The 17,051-nt window shown below is 44.1% G+C and overlaps 1 protein-coding gene across 11 annotated transcripts in view; it reads right to left on the bottom strand.

The window, feature by feature from the left end:
• Positions 1–17,051, bottom strand: part of MARCHF1 (membrane associated ring-CH-type finger 1) — a 758,727-nt gene that overhangs the window by 5,392 nt on the left and 736,284 nt on the right. For 9 of the 11 annotated variants that reach the window (XM_084758388.1, XM_084758391.1, XM_084758390.1 and 6 more), the window contains one exon: positions 4,245–4,392. In XM_084758388.1, coding sequence (XP_084614514.1) covers positions 4,245–4,392 — 148 coding nt within the window. The remainder of the gene's footprint in view (positions 1–4,244; positions 4,393–17,051) is intronic. The other 2 variants (XM_084758386.1, XM_084758395.1) reach the window with 1 other exon arrangement.

The raw sequence follows: 17,051 nt of genomic DNA, 5'->3' as shown, positions 1-17,051 counted from the left end.
CTGGATTTCCTTGTCCGGCCTTGATATGAGAGTTTGTGCCTAGACATGTCATAACTTGATGTGCCACGTTTGGTTGATATCCCGGGAGGACCTGCTCCTGTTTGAAGGAAACCGAGGAGGAGTGGATCTGGGGGAGGGAGGAGGGAGGACAAACTAGTCGGGATACAATGGATGCAAAAGATTATTTTAAAAAGACATTTGATGATGTAGGGGGTGCTCACTTTTCTTAAAGCCGATCTGCTAACATGTGCTGTGTCTCTCAGCCCTGTCCCTGGCTGTAGAGAAGTTTTTGGGTTTTTTGTGTTGTTGTTTTGTTTTGTTTTCCCTAACACTGTAAAGGGGAAAAAAAGCTAAAACTTCGACTTAAAGGTTAGGTAATTTATTATCTGTCTTCAACTTAAAAATACATCCTGTTAACATACAAAGCAGACAAATAAAAGTGATGTGTTTGTATGATATGTTGACAAGGGGTGAGTTCTGGCTAGTTTTATGCCAACTTGACACAAGCTAGAATCATCTGAGAAGAGGGCATCTCAGTTGAAAAAGGCCTCCATAAGATCCAGCTGTACCACATTTCATTTAGTGACCAATGGGGGAGGCCCCAGAGGGTCCATCCCATGTGTGAGGCCATCCCTGGGATGGTGGTCCTGGGTTTTATTAAGAAACCAGGCTGAGCAAGCCATGAAGAGCAACCCCTGAGAAGCACCCTTCCATGGCTTCTGCATCAGCTCCTGCCTCCAGCTTCTTGCCTTGTTCAGGTTTTTCTCCTGACTTCTCTCAGTGAAGGACTGTTCCCTAGAAGCGTAAGCTGAAATAAACTCACCCCTCCACAACTTGCTTTTGGTCATGGTGTTCATTGCTGAAATAGAAACCCTAAGACATTTCTGCACACTGACTAGGTCACTTTCCAAGTCCCAAAGACAGATGGGGTGATCTTAAATTAATGCCTCCCTGCACTGCTTTAAGCCTGTTTGAACAAATGAAAGGAGACAAATGATCAAATAATACAAGTCTTTTGGTAGGGCTGTGGTTCAGCATGACTGCATTGTCCATTTGCATAAAGAGTGAGTAAGTCTGGATGTCTGCGGAGAAGCAGCAGGCTCAGGCATTAGAGAAACTCCACCAGCAATTCAACAGTCAAGCAAGGTGGAAGGCCAGCAAGAGGTACATGCAGCTGCTGTGGTGACACACAGCAGGGTGGTGGCTTTCAGAGTTTCATAGGCCTGAGAAACACCTGTCAGGTTTTAAAGCCTGGCCTGCGGGGTGCTACACACAGACTTTCACATGCAGGGGAGCAGAAAGGCTAGAATTCCTGTAAAGTGAAAATGCTGCTGGTCCTGAGACTATTTTGAGTGTTCAAGGATTTTGGTTAGGGAGGGAGACACAGTCTGTCTCTGCCTGTTTCTCTCTGAATGCTCTCCCATCTTGGTGTGTGTGTGTGTGTGTGTGTGTGTGTGTGTGTGTGTGTGTGTAAAAGAATGTTGAAAGATTTTTTTTTTAAGAGAGAAAAGTTGAGTAAGGACTTGGAAACAGATGTTCAAGAAAAGATGGATGTTTGCTATAATTGGTGAATTTTGGTCTTTGGGGCAGCAGAGTCCTGAGAACAAATTGGCATTACATATTAACAATATTGGCTAAGTGGGAATAAGATTTGCTCCTATTCATGATCTTGTATTTTCTGGTTGTGAATGAATGTGTGGTGAAGGCTGGGAGAACAGAGCAAGCCTAGGTAGGGGGCTTCGGCTGTTTATAGAAAAAACAGTTTTCACTGAATATTGTTAGTGGGGAAGGAGATAAATGGAAAGGGCCCAGGGCTGCACGAGGTCAATTGATTTGGCAATTGATTTAAAAGAGAAGCAAGACAGACCAGAGAAAGGAGGGGCGATCCCGATATTAAGGATGCCTTTCTCGTGGTGCTGATGTTGGATGCGGGATGCAGGATGTGACTGAGCTTGGGGTCCCTGTAAGACTTTCAGAGATGTTCTTTGGAGAGAGGGAGATGCGAGCTTCAGAGCATATTATGAACTGGGTATCAGTTGGGTGGGCGGGTGGGTTATCAGTGTGCAAGCAGCAGTTAAAATAGCAGCCTGCCCACTGGAGCATGAACAAGGGAGGCAGAAGAAACGAGGGGATGTTCGGTTCTTGGTTTCTGGAGAGATGTGGTGTAACAAGGAACCAAGGGGCTGGAGAGATGGCTCAGAGCACTGACTGTTCTTCCAGAGGTCCTGAGTTCAATTCCCAGCAACTGAATGGCGGCTCACAACCATCTAAAATGTGATCTGATGCCCTTTTCTGGCCTGTAGATGTACATGTACGCTGTATACATAATAAATATAAAAACAAAAAACAAAAAACAAACAAAAAAAACCAAGGAACCAAATTGAAGCCATTTTGGGTAAAGTTTCTGTTGTGAATACGGGTCAAGTAAAGTTTAAGTCCCTAAGACCTCCCTGGGTAACTGACATCCTGGTTGGCAAGTTGAGACATGACTGCTAGGCAAGTCATCCTGCTGTAGTTGACTAACCCAACCAATGGGAACAGGATAAATGTACCCCACAGACATGTTCCTATGGAAGTCCTCTATCTCTATTGCCTGTTTGGTAGAAAACTTTGGCGTAGGCTGTTTATGCATTCAAGCTTAAAAGCTCTGTAACACTCAGGCAGGGGTTGGGTGGGATGTTGTAGTTCAGCTCCCAAGTTTGTTCTGCAGCTCTGATTGGTCGGTAGGAGTGTAATTATAGTCAATTTTTGTTCTCTTCAATGTGATGGATCTAAGCGGCCCCTATAACACTGGTAGCCACAGCTGGGATGATCAACCTCCTTGTATTGTAAACACCCACAACTCACTTATCGCAGGTGTTGTCCATGCCTAGCCATGGAAATGTGTGGTTTTCCAGCTGGGGGTTCCACTTAGCCATCTGAGAGTACAAAGTCTCTGGCCAGAAGTCATCAGATCTGCCCTGCTAGCTTGGAACACACTTTATTCTTAAGCAGAGCATTGGGTGATATGAGATTGGAGACACTTTCTTCCCATTTAGGCATGGCTGGGTGTTTGGTACTTGGTGTGTGCAATTATCATTTGACGGTCCTACCTGCAGTGAATGAGTTTATTTAATCCAGATTTAATATAACACCTTAAAGACAAGAAACCCGGGGAGAAGTCATAATGTGGCAAGGTAGAGCATGGCTAAAGCCATGTTATAAATGAGTTAATGTTGCATAACTGAACTCAGAAAAATCCCATTCTTCCTGTTTTTCTATTATTTAGACGTGGTATAGGCTTTTCACATGGTTTCTTGTTCTTGTTTTCTGTTTGTGTGTTTTCATAAAAGAAAACAACAACAACAACAACAACAAAAAACAACAACACTAGGGTCTGCAAGGCAGTCTCCAGCTCTTCCTACCTTAAACAACTGTGTGCCCCAGGAGCCCTGCAGGCCAGGAACCTTTCAAGTCCTTCCCACTTCAGGAAAGCTCAGAGTACACACAGACTGTGTGCACTGCTGCCCCCAAGTGGACAGGTCTGGGAAGGCTTTAAATAGAAGTAGATTTTGGAGTGTCTTTGTAGCCTGGGCACCATCCTTCACAAACTGGGCACGGCTGACGTTTCAGCTACAGTGCTACACCATTGCATCAAGTTACCCAGTCCCAGGAATCCAGGACACATTCTTTACTGCAGTGTTACCTTGTACCTTCAAGGAAGCCACAGGTAGTGTTAAATTAAACCTTTAAACTCTCCACTCTCCTTTCTATTTTTTTCTTTCTTTCTCTCTTTTCTTATTCAGTTTCTTTGTGTAGTCTTGGCTATCCTGGAACACACTCTGTAGACCAGGCTGACTTTGAGCACAGAGAACTGCCTGCCTCTGCCTCCTAAGTGCTGAGATTAAAGGCATGCACCACCACAGCCCAGCAACTCTATGCTTTTCTGACAATTTGTGTTTTCGTGTCAGGCAGAGTTTGGTGCTCAGTGAGCCTCTAGGAGTCTGAGGTGGTGAATGCCACCCATCCATCTCTCATGACTATGTTTTCACCTGGACCTGACACATCCCAAGTCCTAACTTGGGATCCTAAGTGGTCCATGTTTTGTAGACACAGTTGATCAAGAGGAGAACCGGAGACGGTCCAGCTGCAAGTGCTGGCCCTGGGGCATGTGTCCCACCCAGAAGCCTAATGGAAACCTCAACTTGGGAAGCAGCTCCTGTGCACCCTTGGGTGCCCTCAGGAGATGCAGGGGAGGCCCTTACCGTTGTTGTTACCTTGCTTGATCTCCTCTGCTGTCCGATCTATCAACACATACAGAGACCACACCACGCAGGTGACAGCGATGACGTGGAAGGTGACAGAGCAGAATATCTTTCTTCTTTCACTTGTGGTCATCTGGAGCTTCTCCCACTGCGGACAGAAACAAGTCACTCACCACCGAGTTTACAGCCAGAACATTCTGCTCTCATTTTATGTCGCAGACAGGAATCTGTGGTGTAAGCATCATGCTATCAATTTTATTTACACGATGCTGCTATATTCAAGTAAGACTGCATTCGGAGAGGTATGAAATCACTACCTTTAAATATAATTTAACTTGAAAGAAATAATTTCCTAGTCTCCAAATGGATTAAGCCAGTTGGTATCTCACTCTGAAATAGGAACGACGTAGGTTCACAACACTATATGATGTTGACTGGTGTGACAAGTTGGTTGGCAAAAGTAAGGCATGGTAGCATGTGACTGTAATTCCTGTGCTGGGAGTTGGAGACAGAAGGACCCTGCCACTCCCTGGCCAGGCAGACCACTGGAACTGGTAAGTTTCAGGTTCACTGGGAGACACTGTCACCAAACAACAAATAAACCATGCAGTGGAGAGTGGTAGAGGAAAACACCAAATGTTGACCCTGGGCTTTCACACAACCACACAGGTGTGTGAATATGGTGCTGTCACATTTGCACAGACACAACAATACAATGTTATGGCTTTTTAGAAAACATTTTTTCCTCAGGCTTCAGCCCAGTCCTTCATTGTGGTACCAGGTTATAAGTAGTGACCCACAGCTCTCACGGCATGGATTGCCATATAATGAGACAGTGCAGCGTGCTCCACAGGATGAGTGAACAAGGATTTTAATGGTGGGCTGAGAGCCAAAGGAGAGTTAACGTTTTCTGTTTACAGCTATACTAGAGAGAGAACTTTTAACATCAGAAAAATGAAAGGAGAAGCTGCTGAGGATCTCTTCAGAGTGTCCTTGACTCTGCTGCTAATGCTCCAACGAGATCACATGTCCCTGAGTCTCACTCTTCACAAGGCTGCTGGCTGCCCCTCATTTACCAAAGGAAGAAAGGTCACAGGCTTCTGCCATGCAGTGTATACAAGGCCTTGTTGATCGTACTTCAAAAATGACATTCTCAACTTCCAATATCACTGCAGCCACAGGGTTACTTTCTCATGCTAGGAATATTTATTTTTACCTCTCGAGTCTACACAGGAAAACCAAGAGATGGGCTTTATGAGCCGGTGTGCAACACCGACTCTTTATAGTATTATTATGCCTTTGCTTGAGCAAAACTGCCAGGCCTTCCGAAGACTCCTTCCCTTCCCTGGCCCAGCGACATGCAAGATTCCATGTACAACTCAATTAAAACCCAGGTTACGTGGCATGAAGTCCAGGGTCTGTCACCAGCTGGAGACATGGCTGGCGTTTACTTTGTCCCTGTTTGTCCCATGCTCAGGAGAAAACGGTTTGTGGTAGGGCAGGGATGGGGTCTGGGGGACAGAGATACAGGCTGAAAGGCAGAGATACAGGATGTGGGGCAGAGGTCCACGCTGACGGCCAGCAGCCAGCCTTCACTTGGGCTTCTACTAACAGGCTACTCTAGCAGATCTGTTCGTGATCCCTGATGAAGGCTGCCTTCCCAACCTTCTTGGTCAAGACAGGACCTTCTTTGCTTTGCCCAGACATCTTTCGCCAGCGTTGTCAGTGGCTAGCTACCGGGACATCAGGATTTTGCCTCATGGATACAGAAATTGCCCATTGATTCTTGCCTTAGTTTTTTTTTTTCTCTCTCTTTGCTGTCTGCTTGTCACAATCCTCATGAGCAGAAAGAATATCCACAACCATGCTGCAGTCCCAAGGAAGCAGAGGGACCTCAGGCCAGCTTAGCAGCAGCTAGCCTTGGAGCATCCTGTTACACAAGAAGAGAGAGCCACATCTCCCAAAGCCGTCATTGCCCCAGTCGCTTTCCTTCTAGGGCCATATGAGACCCAAGTAACAGTTCCTGCTGCTCCTGCGCTATTGGCTTGTCTCATAAAATTATCTTACGTATAAGACACACAGCATGTATAAGATCTGCAGGAACAGAGGCCGGGGTATTATCAGGAGCTGCAGATGAGGACACTGTGCACCACACACACACTAGTGAGCCTTGATCAATGTGAGATTGAGACTATCCGAACGCTGGCTTGGAGCAAAACTATATATCATTTCCGAGAAAGAGTGATGTTTAAGATCTTGTTCTCCCTTTGATTTTTCTGTGAAGCTAATTGGTATAGCTTATATAAATCGGAGAACATTATCATGTGCCGATAACATTTTCTGATTTGATAAACATTTCTCAAATTACCCCATTATCACCACCCCCAGAACTCAAGATCATTCAGAAAATCAGTTATTTGTGTACAGAGATCTTCTGTATCCTAGTGCGGGAGATTGGCTTTAGTAAACACACACACACACACACACACACACACACACACACACACACACTCACACACACACAAATCCACTCTTAATCAGAAAACTAGGTTTAAAAAAAAAATCATAAGAATTGGGACTTCTGTGGCTGGAGAAGCAGCCGGTGGTAAGGAGTGCTCAGTGGCCTTGCAGAGGACCAGGGCTCAATTTTTTGGCACCTACATCAAATTTTTCACAGGCACCGGTAACTCCTGCTCAAGGGGATGGAAGGCTTTTCTGTTCACAGCTACATGTAAATACAAACGAGCACTGTCTTTTCAAAAATTGGAACTTATATCTAAAAAGTAATTTTATGAAGTGAAATTCATGGTCTAAAACCAATGAGTCTAAAATAAAATACAATAAAATAAATAGCAGGAGTGGATAGGGTAGAACCAAATCATTTGTAAAGACTCCCATGCCAGAAAATAGGAGCTCTGAGGCTATCACTTGATGATGACATTAGAAGTGAAGTTTTAAGGAGAAAGTGTAACAAACTTTACAAATCTTCCCAGAACCAGTAAGAAATTTACCACAGTGTAAATGCAGGGCCACAGTGCCCCCTGCCTGCTGAAGGAGTTATTGCATGTGATACATAAGTCCAAGCATTCATCAACTGTCATGTCGGCTTGGGTCAGTGTAAAAAAAAAAAAACATTTCAACAGGGCTGGAGAGATGGCTCAGTCGTAAAAGGCTAGGCTCACAAAAAACAAAACAAAACAAAACAAAACAAAACAAACAAACAAACAAACAAAACAACAACAACAACAAAAACTTTTCAGCAAAGTCTGCATGCTTCCTAGTGGAAAATGAGTGAAGGAGGTAAGGGTGCAAGTCTCATTTTTAACAAGTTATGAAAGTTCTGTAATTTAATATTTGCAGTGTTGAAACTGAGTCAGTAGCAAGCTTGATGCATTAAGGCTAGGTGGAAACAAAGCGAAACATGGAGAAAATTCACATTGCGTTTGTGTCTCTTGCCCAACTCCATAAAGCAATGCATGGCGACTTGTGTTCATGTTCCCAGAAATGCCACATGACATTGGGACATCTCCTGCAGACGATGTTCACTGCTCAGAGTCCAACTGTCCATCAGTGTCGCATCCCCACACTTCCATCCCCAACAACACCACGGCACCTGCTAGGCCTGCAGATCACCCAGCCTCATGGTTAGATATTTCAGACAGAGTATTGCCGCGTATCCCAGGCTGGCCTTGAATTCACAACCCTCCTGCCTCAGTCTTTGGAGTGCTGGACTCACAAGAAGCTTCCCTCATCACGTCTGGCTTCTTTCTTGCAGCTCTTTAGCTCTCTCACTTTTCTGTCTGCCTGCCCTTAGTCAAGTTCCCCCCCATCACAGCCTGAAAACACATCAGCTGAGGTTGGCCAAACCAGCTTCACCAAGCATTAGCATCCCCTCCGTAGCTGGTCCTGGACTTGGCTTTCAGGCTTTGCACCACCTGCTCTTTGGCACTTGCTGTTCTCAGCACTGTTGGCCTTTACCATCTCGCTGAGACTCCCAAACAGGGAAGCACTGAGCAGTCCTATGACCGCTTTTCCTTCCCCTCCTCCCTCCCTCCCTCCCTTCTCTCCTTCTCCATTCTTCTTTGTATCTCTCCAGTTTCTAACATAACCTAGATTACTTCTGGAATTTATAGTCAGATAGCTCAAATGATGCCCCTGGGTGACACCAGCCCCCAGTGCTTCTGTACAGCCAGGACCAGGAGTTTCTAGCCATCTCTTTAGACTGCTGCTGTCATTTCATTTGCATAAGCGCAAAGCTGCATTTTAACTCTTTAAAATTTTCTGGATCTTTCTGTATTATTACAGTGGGATTGATCAGGTACATCAGGTCTAAAATGCATCGCATTCTGCAGATACCTTACCACAGTATGTTATGTGTGAGCATATGGACACCTTTCAACGGTTCTGTGCTCTGACACACTGGAGCAGTTTCTTGAGGCTCCATTGCAGAGCAGTGGTTCTGAAGTGTGTTTCCCCAGCATCAGCCAGGGAGCTGGGGAGCCTGGCAGTAATCCAGGGTTTGGAACCTCACCCTCATACCCACTGAACTGGAAATTTTGGCAGCAGTGTTCCTGTCATCTGAGTTTTTTAAGTATTTAGTGAGAGACCTGAGTGAGTGAGTGAGTGAGTGAGAGAGTGATGAAGGGAGGGAAAGATGGCGGGCGGGAGTGTGCACACTTGCCACAGGATGGCTGTGGAGGTCACAGGACACGTCTACCCTTAGATCATGTGTGTTCTTGAAATCAAATGCAGGTGTGACCTGGGTATTAGCAAGCCCTCCACTTGCTCTGACACTCTGAAATTTGAGGTCCTCCTACCTAATGTGGGTTCCTTATAAAGCAGTGGAGCAGCCTTGATGGATCATAGGAACAGCACTTGTTACTCCCTATCACACATTAGTTCAGTGGTTAAAGGAAGGTGACCGAGTCAGCAGTGCAGTCCAGCTGTCCGTCTGTAATGGGAATACCTCATGCTTAAGCGAAAGGAAAGCACAAAGCCAGTGAATTGGTTTAAAATAAAATGGCAGTCAGCTCATTAATCACTAAAACAGTTTCATTTCCATTTTAGTTTTACTTTCCAAATTAACATTGAAGTGACAGGAACACTTATTAAAAAGAGAATTGAGTCAGTTACCAGTTTCAAGAACTTTGGGAGGGACCCAAAACTCAGAGTCTGAACTTTTTTTGAGGGCTAACTCTTGAGATGAAAATTCACAGCTATACCTGTAGTCAGTCATTTCAGAACGGCAGAAGAGAAAGGTAACCGTTCTAGACCTTTGGTGGAATTGTTAATAGCTTGATGGTCACCTGGAAACAGGAAAGCCAGCCTGTGACAGAGACGGGCTAAGGTCACAGAGTAACAGAGGTAGTTACTGTCCAGACAAGTCACAAAGTATACCCAGCGTGAACTAATCCTTTAACGGAACTACACTTAAGTATCCACGTGGGTTCCCCGGCTTTGTCACTGATAACTAAACACTTGGATGTTTTATCTGTGAGCGCTGATAATGTTTGGCACCTCTGAACATGGCCTATAGTGACGGGATAGTGTGTGTGTGTCCAGTTCTTCTTATTCTCTTGATAACAGGGATGAGAGGAAACAATTTTGTACCATGGCATTGCAAGGACATCCAAAGACATTTTGAGTGGAAACAGGAAGAGATGGGCCACATATCCAGAGGGGCCTGTGAAGTGTCCAATGAAAATAGAAATATTGCACTGCCATTTGAGGAGTTTGCTCATGGGTAAGTTTAGGATGTAGTTGTTGATATCTGGTTGAGGTAAAGATAATGCTGCAAACAGTTAACTGTCTTACTAAGAATGACTGGTAAACTTTATTATAAAGGAGAAGAAGGGTCGACAATCTCAAATCAATATCCTTAAGTTGCTCTTTTTTTGAGCTGAGTCTCCCTTTGCCTTTTGAACTCTGGAGTAACAGGTATTGTGCAAACAACACACACACACACACACACACACACACACACACACACACACACATCTTGCTGTCTTTGTCATGTAGATCTATAGTGCAGTTCTCTGATCCAATGGATACTTATTGAGATGGAAGTTTCTGGGGCCAGATTCTAGCTCTGCCACTATAGACTGTATGACCCACCTGAGTTATTCTAGCTCTCTGTCTTTTCATTCCTTCATGCCTGAAGTGATGACAAGAATAGCCGGCTTCACTTGGCAGAGGTAAGTAACAAAGTAGGTGCTGAACAGTGCCAGTAAGTTGAAAAGAATCTGGTGAGCATCTATCAGTTATCATAAATACACACAGTGGAATCTGTAGCCTCACGTCCGAGTGGACTTAGACTGCCCTTCCCTTCTGCATTAACTCTGAAGGTTGGTACCATTTCTGAGGGATGCAGATGAGATGTGATCAGGCAGGATCAAGTCATCCACCCAATCTATTTTGCAACGAAGAAAAGATTTTTCTGAATATCAAACCTCAAAGCAAATTAATAGGATTTTTTTGTTGTTGTTGACTATAAGGACAAACATGAGAAAGGCAAGAGGTATGTTGCTTTGCACACAGTAGGTTCCTTTTCTGTTAGGAGTGACTACAATACATTACAGATTGACCTGAATCTCCTTATTTATGTTTTCTTTTAATGAAAGGTTAAGGGACTCAGACATGCCAAGATTGTAGATAAAGCTCAATGGTAGAGTGCTTCTCTAGCATGTATGAGGCCCAGAGTTCAAGTCCACATGCAAACACATACCCCAAGGCACCACTGTGATGCTGTGGCAAGGTTTTTTATCTCACATGTGAAGTATAGAACTTGGGTAGCACGGTGGTGGAAGTGGCCCAGGGAAGCTATCCCGACGACAACTTTAGCAATGGCATGGCTCACGGAGCTTCCTTCAGGTGGATAAGGATGAGAAAATGTTCTTCTTCTCAAAATGTGGCTAAGTTGGATCTTTATAGCAGCCTCCCAATGTCAAATTTTCTAAAATGTTTGAAGTCCCAAGAGAGAATACTAATGACCATTTCTGTTATGGCGCTGATGTCGTGTCAGCACCAACAATGCTTCTGCACTTGGGACAGAGAACTAGGGAAGTGAAAGCAGCCAAATGCAACTTGTCACAAACCTCCCGGGTATGTGTGTGTGTGTGTGTGTGTGTGTGTCTGTGTGTGTGTGTGTGTCTGTGTGTGTGTGTGTGTGTGTGTGTGTCTGTGTGTGTGTGTGTCTGTGTGTGTGTGTGTGTCTGTGTGTGTGTGTCTGTGTGTGTGTGTGTGTCTGTGTGTGTGTGTGTGTCTGTGTGTCTGTGTATATGTGTGTTTGTGTCTGTGTGTGTGTCTGTGTGTGTGTGTGTCTGTGTGTGTGTGTGTGTCTGTGTGTATGTGTGTGTCTGTGTGTGTGTGTATCTGTGTGTATGTGTGTGTGTCTGTGTGTGTGTGTATCTGTGTGTATGTGTGTGTCTGTGTGTGTCTGTGTGTCTGTGTGTGTCTGTGTGTGTGTGTCTGTGTGTGTGTGTGTGTGTGTGTCACTGCAACACAGCTTTAAAGATGCAGAATGACTGAGGTGCAAGAGTGACTAACTGGGGCTGAATAAATAGGATGGTTGAACTTGTTTACAGTGTGAAGGATCTGGATCAAGAAATAGAACTCAGTGGAGCTGTTGGACACACAGTGTACTCCAATGGTGCCAATTTACGGATGAGAAACCATCTGTCAGCAAAGGTAATGAATGTCAGAGTCTGAGAACAAAGGAACACAGAGGCTATTGAGTGAGAAAGGGGAGCAGAGAAAGGACAAGGACCTGGACGCCTGCGGTTGTGAGCCAGCACTGGGCAGCCACATTCATACGTGCGCTTTGGAGAGCCACTGGGCCAATATGATGCAGTGTCCAGAATCTGGGGTGAAACACACATTGACAAAAAGCTTTATCTAACCTGGGGCAAACGACCCACTCTCTCACACCTCAGTTGCCTCTTTGGTAAAACGAGGAAATACCACCCATGTGCTTTTGTTTGTGATGTTGAGGCTCAAGTCAGCACCTCACACGTGCTGGGCATGCTGAGCTATATCCACAGCTGTCTCCTCTTTGTCGTAGACCACAGTAAGTCACTACGTAAACCAGGGAATCCCGGCTGGCTTGGGAAACAAAATTCCATTAGGCCCATAGCTGGCTTTGAACAACTGTATTAATCTTTGAATTTATTTCTTTGTAGCAAACTTGATTTGCCTGGGCCCCCACCCTCTCTTTCATGTACACTTGTCACACTTCGCTCATGTACATACCCTGCCCCGTGTCTGTGCGCAGCTGAATTTGTGAATCTTCAAGTGACCGAAGAGCCTTCCAGCATTAAGCAAAGTTTGTCAGGAGTTCAGAAGTGTTCAGCCCTCAGTCTGTTGCACAAAATGGCAGAGTGGTTGTGTATCACCTATGTACGTCTTTTTGTATACTATAACTCATCCCAAAATGAGGCTTAGTAACAGGAAAGGATACAAGCCTGTAGTGTCCAGGAAGCAAAGGCAAGAAAAGATGTGGGAACGTGATCAAAGTACAGGCCTCCTTTCTTGTCTGATTAATTTAGATCCACAATTGACGGGATCTGCAGATGACACAACCTGAGCACAGAAGAGACGGTTCTGAGTTGTCAACGTTGTCTAAAATTTCCCTCTGATATATGCGTACATTGTGTAAGCCTACCTTACATATAATTTCCTATATAAGTGTGCATGAGCCTGAGACTTGATTTTCAAGATGTATTTTCTTATGCTCATCTCTCCATTGTTTTCTGCCAAGAGTTTTATAACGTATTTTTGAGGGGAAACGGCCCAGCAAATTTGTCCACTAGAGGGCACAGTGCTACCATGAAGATTATTTACAAGGGGGGAGAGAGAGAGAAAGAGAGAAAGAGAGAGAGAGAGAGAGAGAGAGAGAGAGAGAGAGAGAGAGAGAGAGAGAGAGAAGGAAAATGTGTTTTTCATTAGTTTATTTTGAGGTAACAATAATACATGCTACTTAGACATATCTGCACAGACCTGTTGGGTAAGCAGTTAAAATGGCAAATTCCTAGCCTGCATTATGGATTCATGGCTTGGTCTAGGAGCCTAGGAATCTGCATTATTAGTGCAAACTGCCAATGACTCTCATATAGAGCAAGGGCTGAGAATTACCTCCCAAAGAAAAGAAGTGTTTAGGGAAATATTTTAGAGAGATAATAGCATGCATAATAATATTTTTATATTAGTGATTCTATTTCTTTCTCCTTTTTCACATTCTCCCCAAACTCACCTCTCTGAGCTGCCATTATCATGTTAAAAATCACAAATTAGTTAAAGAACAAATTGCCAGATTAAGCAGTTTCTTTAAAAACCTTGGTGATTCTGCTTTCTCCAAGAGGTTCTGGGGAGAAATATCAAACCATGAACTCTGGAAAGAAGTGAGCGTTGCTGCTTCAGGTGTGTTGACTGCGCTGTTTGTGGAGGCGCTTTCTCATTCACAGCACGGCACACTCTCTCTTCCCTGCAAACTTAAGGACCTCTGGAATTGTTCCAGCTCTGTGTCAACTGACCACATGCCCCTCTGGAAGCGCATCTCTTGTGCTGATTGCGGCCATGCGTGTCTCTTTTGTTCCTCTTTAGTGACTCGCCACAGCACATGTGGGGTCTACTCCAGCCAGGCTGCTCTGTCACCACACAGTGGTTACACTCTGGAATGTAGGAGAGTTTCCATTCAGCAAGCCGACGCACAGAGACTAGGAATGTTAGAAGAGACTCTGCTTGTCTTTCTATATTGCCTTGTCCGGCCTGAAATTTTGAATGTGACCAAGCTGGTCTCATAGTTGATATAATCCTTCTTGCTTCTACTTTCCAAGTACGGGGGTTACAGGTGTGTACCTCCAGGCCTGGTGAGAAAGACATTATCTCTGTCTGTCTGTCTGTCTGTCTGTCTGTCTGTCTGTCTATCTATCTATCTATCTATCTATCTATCTATCTATCTATAGGCCTGGAACTCACTGTGTAGACCAGGCTGGCCTGGGACAAACAGAGACCTGCCTACCTTCCGTCCCAAAAAAAAAAAAATATATATTTTAAATTGTTCACTTTTGTTTGTTTGTTTTTGAGACATAGTTTCCTTCATGTGGCCTTGGCTGTCCTGGACTTGCTTTATAGGCCAGACAGGCCTCAAACTCGTAGAGATCCTCCTACCTCTGCCTCCCTGAGTGCTGGGATTACAGGCATGGGTCGCCATGCTAGGCTAAATTGTTCATTTGTAAATTCTCATTTTTCTAGAAGAAGAAACCAAGGCCTAGAACATGAAACTAGGGTGACAGACTTTTTTGGGTTTTTACTTCAGGACCTAATGAAGACAGTATCACAATGCACAGGGCCAATGTTCTTGGTGTTAGAAAAGAATGTTCTTGGTGTTAGGGTGGCAGATGTGACATTTGGGGTGTTTATTATATTAAGAGACTGTGTAATTGCACATGAACAAAAGATAATAGGCTTTGATGCTATAGTGCTTGCATTGCTTTTTCAGTCCCACTGCATGTTGGAAAATATCATTCTAGAATATTCCTTCAGGTGGCACCAAAGAGAGAGGAACGTTTCTCCTTGGGACCCTAGTTACAGACACCACAATAAGCTAAATTCTATAGACAATCCTTTTGTCTCTGCTTATTTTCATAGACCAAAAACATTCTTACCTTCCCATCTTGTCCCAACTCAATGGTACGGCCACATCTCAATATTGCATAGAATTTACAATTGAATTTTTGTTTAATTTTATTATTTTATTTTTATTTTGGGGGCAGACTTTTTTCTTTCTTTTTTTTTTTTTTACCAACTAAGATCCTGAAATAAATCTGAAACTGTTGTCTTGCATCTTAAAGGGAAGCAAGCTTACTTTAAATCTATAATTTATTGATTCAGGGTTCAGATCTGGTAACATTTTTAAATGAATAGTGTCTCCGCTAACAGCTAAAATCAGCTTAAAATGTATTTTAATATGATGCATGACTATTTAAAAAAATGTATTCTTCTCCCATACACTACACCCTGACTGCAATGGGTTCTGTCTCAGGGCTGACTCTCAGCTCACTTGGTAGTGGGCGTGACGGCTCATCTACTGTTTTTTGACAGAATATAGACTCGCCGAAGAGACAAACCACTGGGCATGCTGCAGTTAACCAGGCATGCTAGACTGAGTTAACTGAGGTGGAAATGGCCACACTGAATGTGATTGGCATCGTTTCACAGGCTGAGGTCTGAGACTGAATAAAAAGGAGAAAGGAGTAAGTGTTGAGGTGGCGCAGAATGCCACATTCGCTGAGCAAACCTGACCATCTGAGTTCAATCCTTGGCCCCATGTAAAAGGTTGAAGGAGAGTACCAACTCCACAAAGTTGCCCTTTAACCTCTACAAACTCTTCATGGTGTGTGCATGTGCACAAATCTGAACACACACACACAAACACACACACATGCATATATAGACAGAATAATAATAATAATGCAACTTAAAAATGGATTCTTTTTTATTTCTGACGACCCCATGACCCCTGTCACCATGCCTTCCCTGTTACCTCCTCTGTACCTTCAATGTATGAACCAAAAGAAACCCTTCCCTTAAGCTGCTTATTTTGATGAAAATGGTTGTTGTAGCAACAAGAAGAGTGACGAAGTGGGAGAAAACAGGAAATGCTCACTCACACGCGGAAACAGTCACATTTGTACCAACATTGCCATCATCCAAAGGGGGACTTTGTTCCCTTCTATCATGGCCAAACTCTTCAGGGAGAAATGGGTTTGGAATAAGGTCAGCCCCAGAGGACCCAGAATTTACGTCAGGTGCAAGGACACCTGAGTAATTTCTCTGGGTTTAAGGAACTCTAGCCTAGAGACTCTGTTTCCTGTAATGGCCCCCTAGGCTTGCATGCTCTGTGAGGCTTTTCCTGAGACCGAGCAACCTTCACATTTTTCTGCCTAATGTTTAAGGGTAAGAAGTGACCTTGGGGGCTAGGGATATGGCTCAGTGGCAGAGCATTGGCCTGTCATGTATATAGGCCTTGGGTCTAATTCTTAGCATGAGGGTAAAAAGGAGAAGAAATACTTACCTGAGGAAATCTTATTTTAAAGTACTTATTTAATAGCCCATTATATTCTGTCCGTTGCTATTAGAAATCTTATAAAAATTAGGTGACATTGCTTCCTTCTCTGTATCCTTCATTCCTGATTATTATTGGGGCTTACTACTTATTAATGAATTTATTAGATAACAAACTGTTTTCTCTCCTGAAGAACCTCCTGGCCATCACTAGCACCCATTGAAGTGGAAAAAAGTTACTAAACGTTCTGACATTATTCTTATAATTGCTTCTAATTGAAAGAAAGAAAAACAAAAGCAGCGGACCACAGAGAGTTGCATATGAGGGTCCATGTGTTTAATCTCAGCACTCAGGAAACTGAGGCACGAGGACTTCCTCAAATTTGAGGTCAGCTTCTATTGTTATGTGAATTCTAGATCAGCCTGGGCTACAGGGTGAGACCACGGCTCACAGAACAACCAATCAGAGCCAGTGGGCTGGCTCAGTGGATAAGCCCCTCCCTCAGTCTTTCTTCCCCTCCCCCCCCCCCCCCCCCCGGCTGCTGCTGCCAATCTATATGACTGGAGTTCAGTGCCCTAATGCCACATGGTAGGAGGAGAGAACTGAGTCTGGCGGGTTCCCCTCTGACCTCCATACGTGTGCAATGGCACATGTGTGCGCGTGTGTGCAAGTACACAAACACATACAAAATCTTAAAAACAAAACAAATCAAAACATAACCAACCAAACCAACAATACACCACCGA

The sequence above is a fragment of the Acomys minous genome, assembly GCF_964271855.1.
Source record: "Acomys minous genome assembly, chromosome: 15".
NCBI classification, from domain to species: domain Eukaryota; kingdom Metazoa; phylum Chordata; class Mammalia; order Rodentia; family Muridae; genus Acomys; species Acomys minous.
The sequence above is the reverse complement of the archived record's forward strand: the minus strand, read 5'-3'. Positions and strand labels throughout refer to the sequence as shown.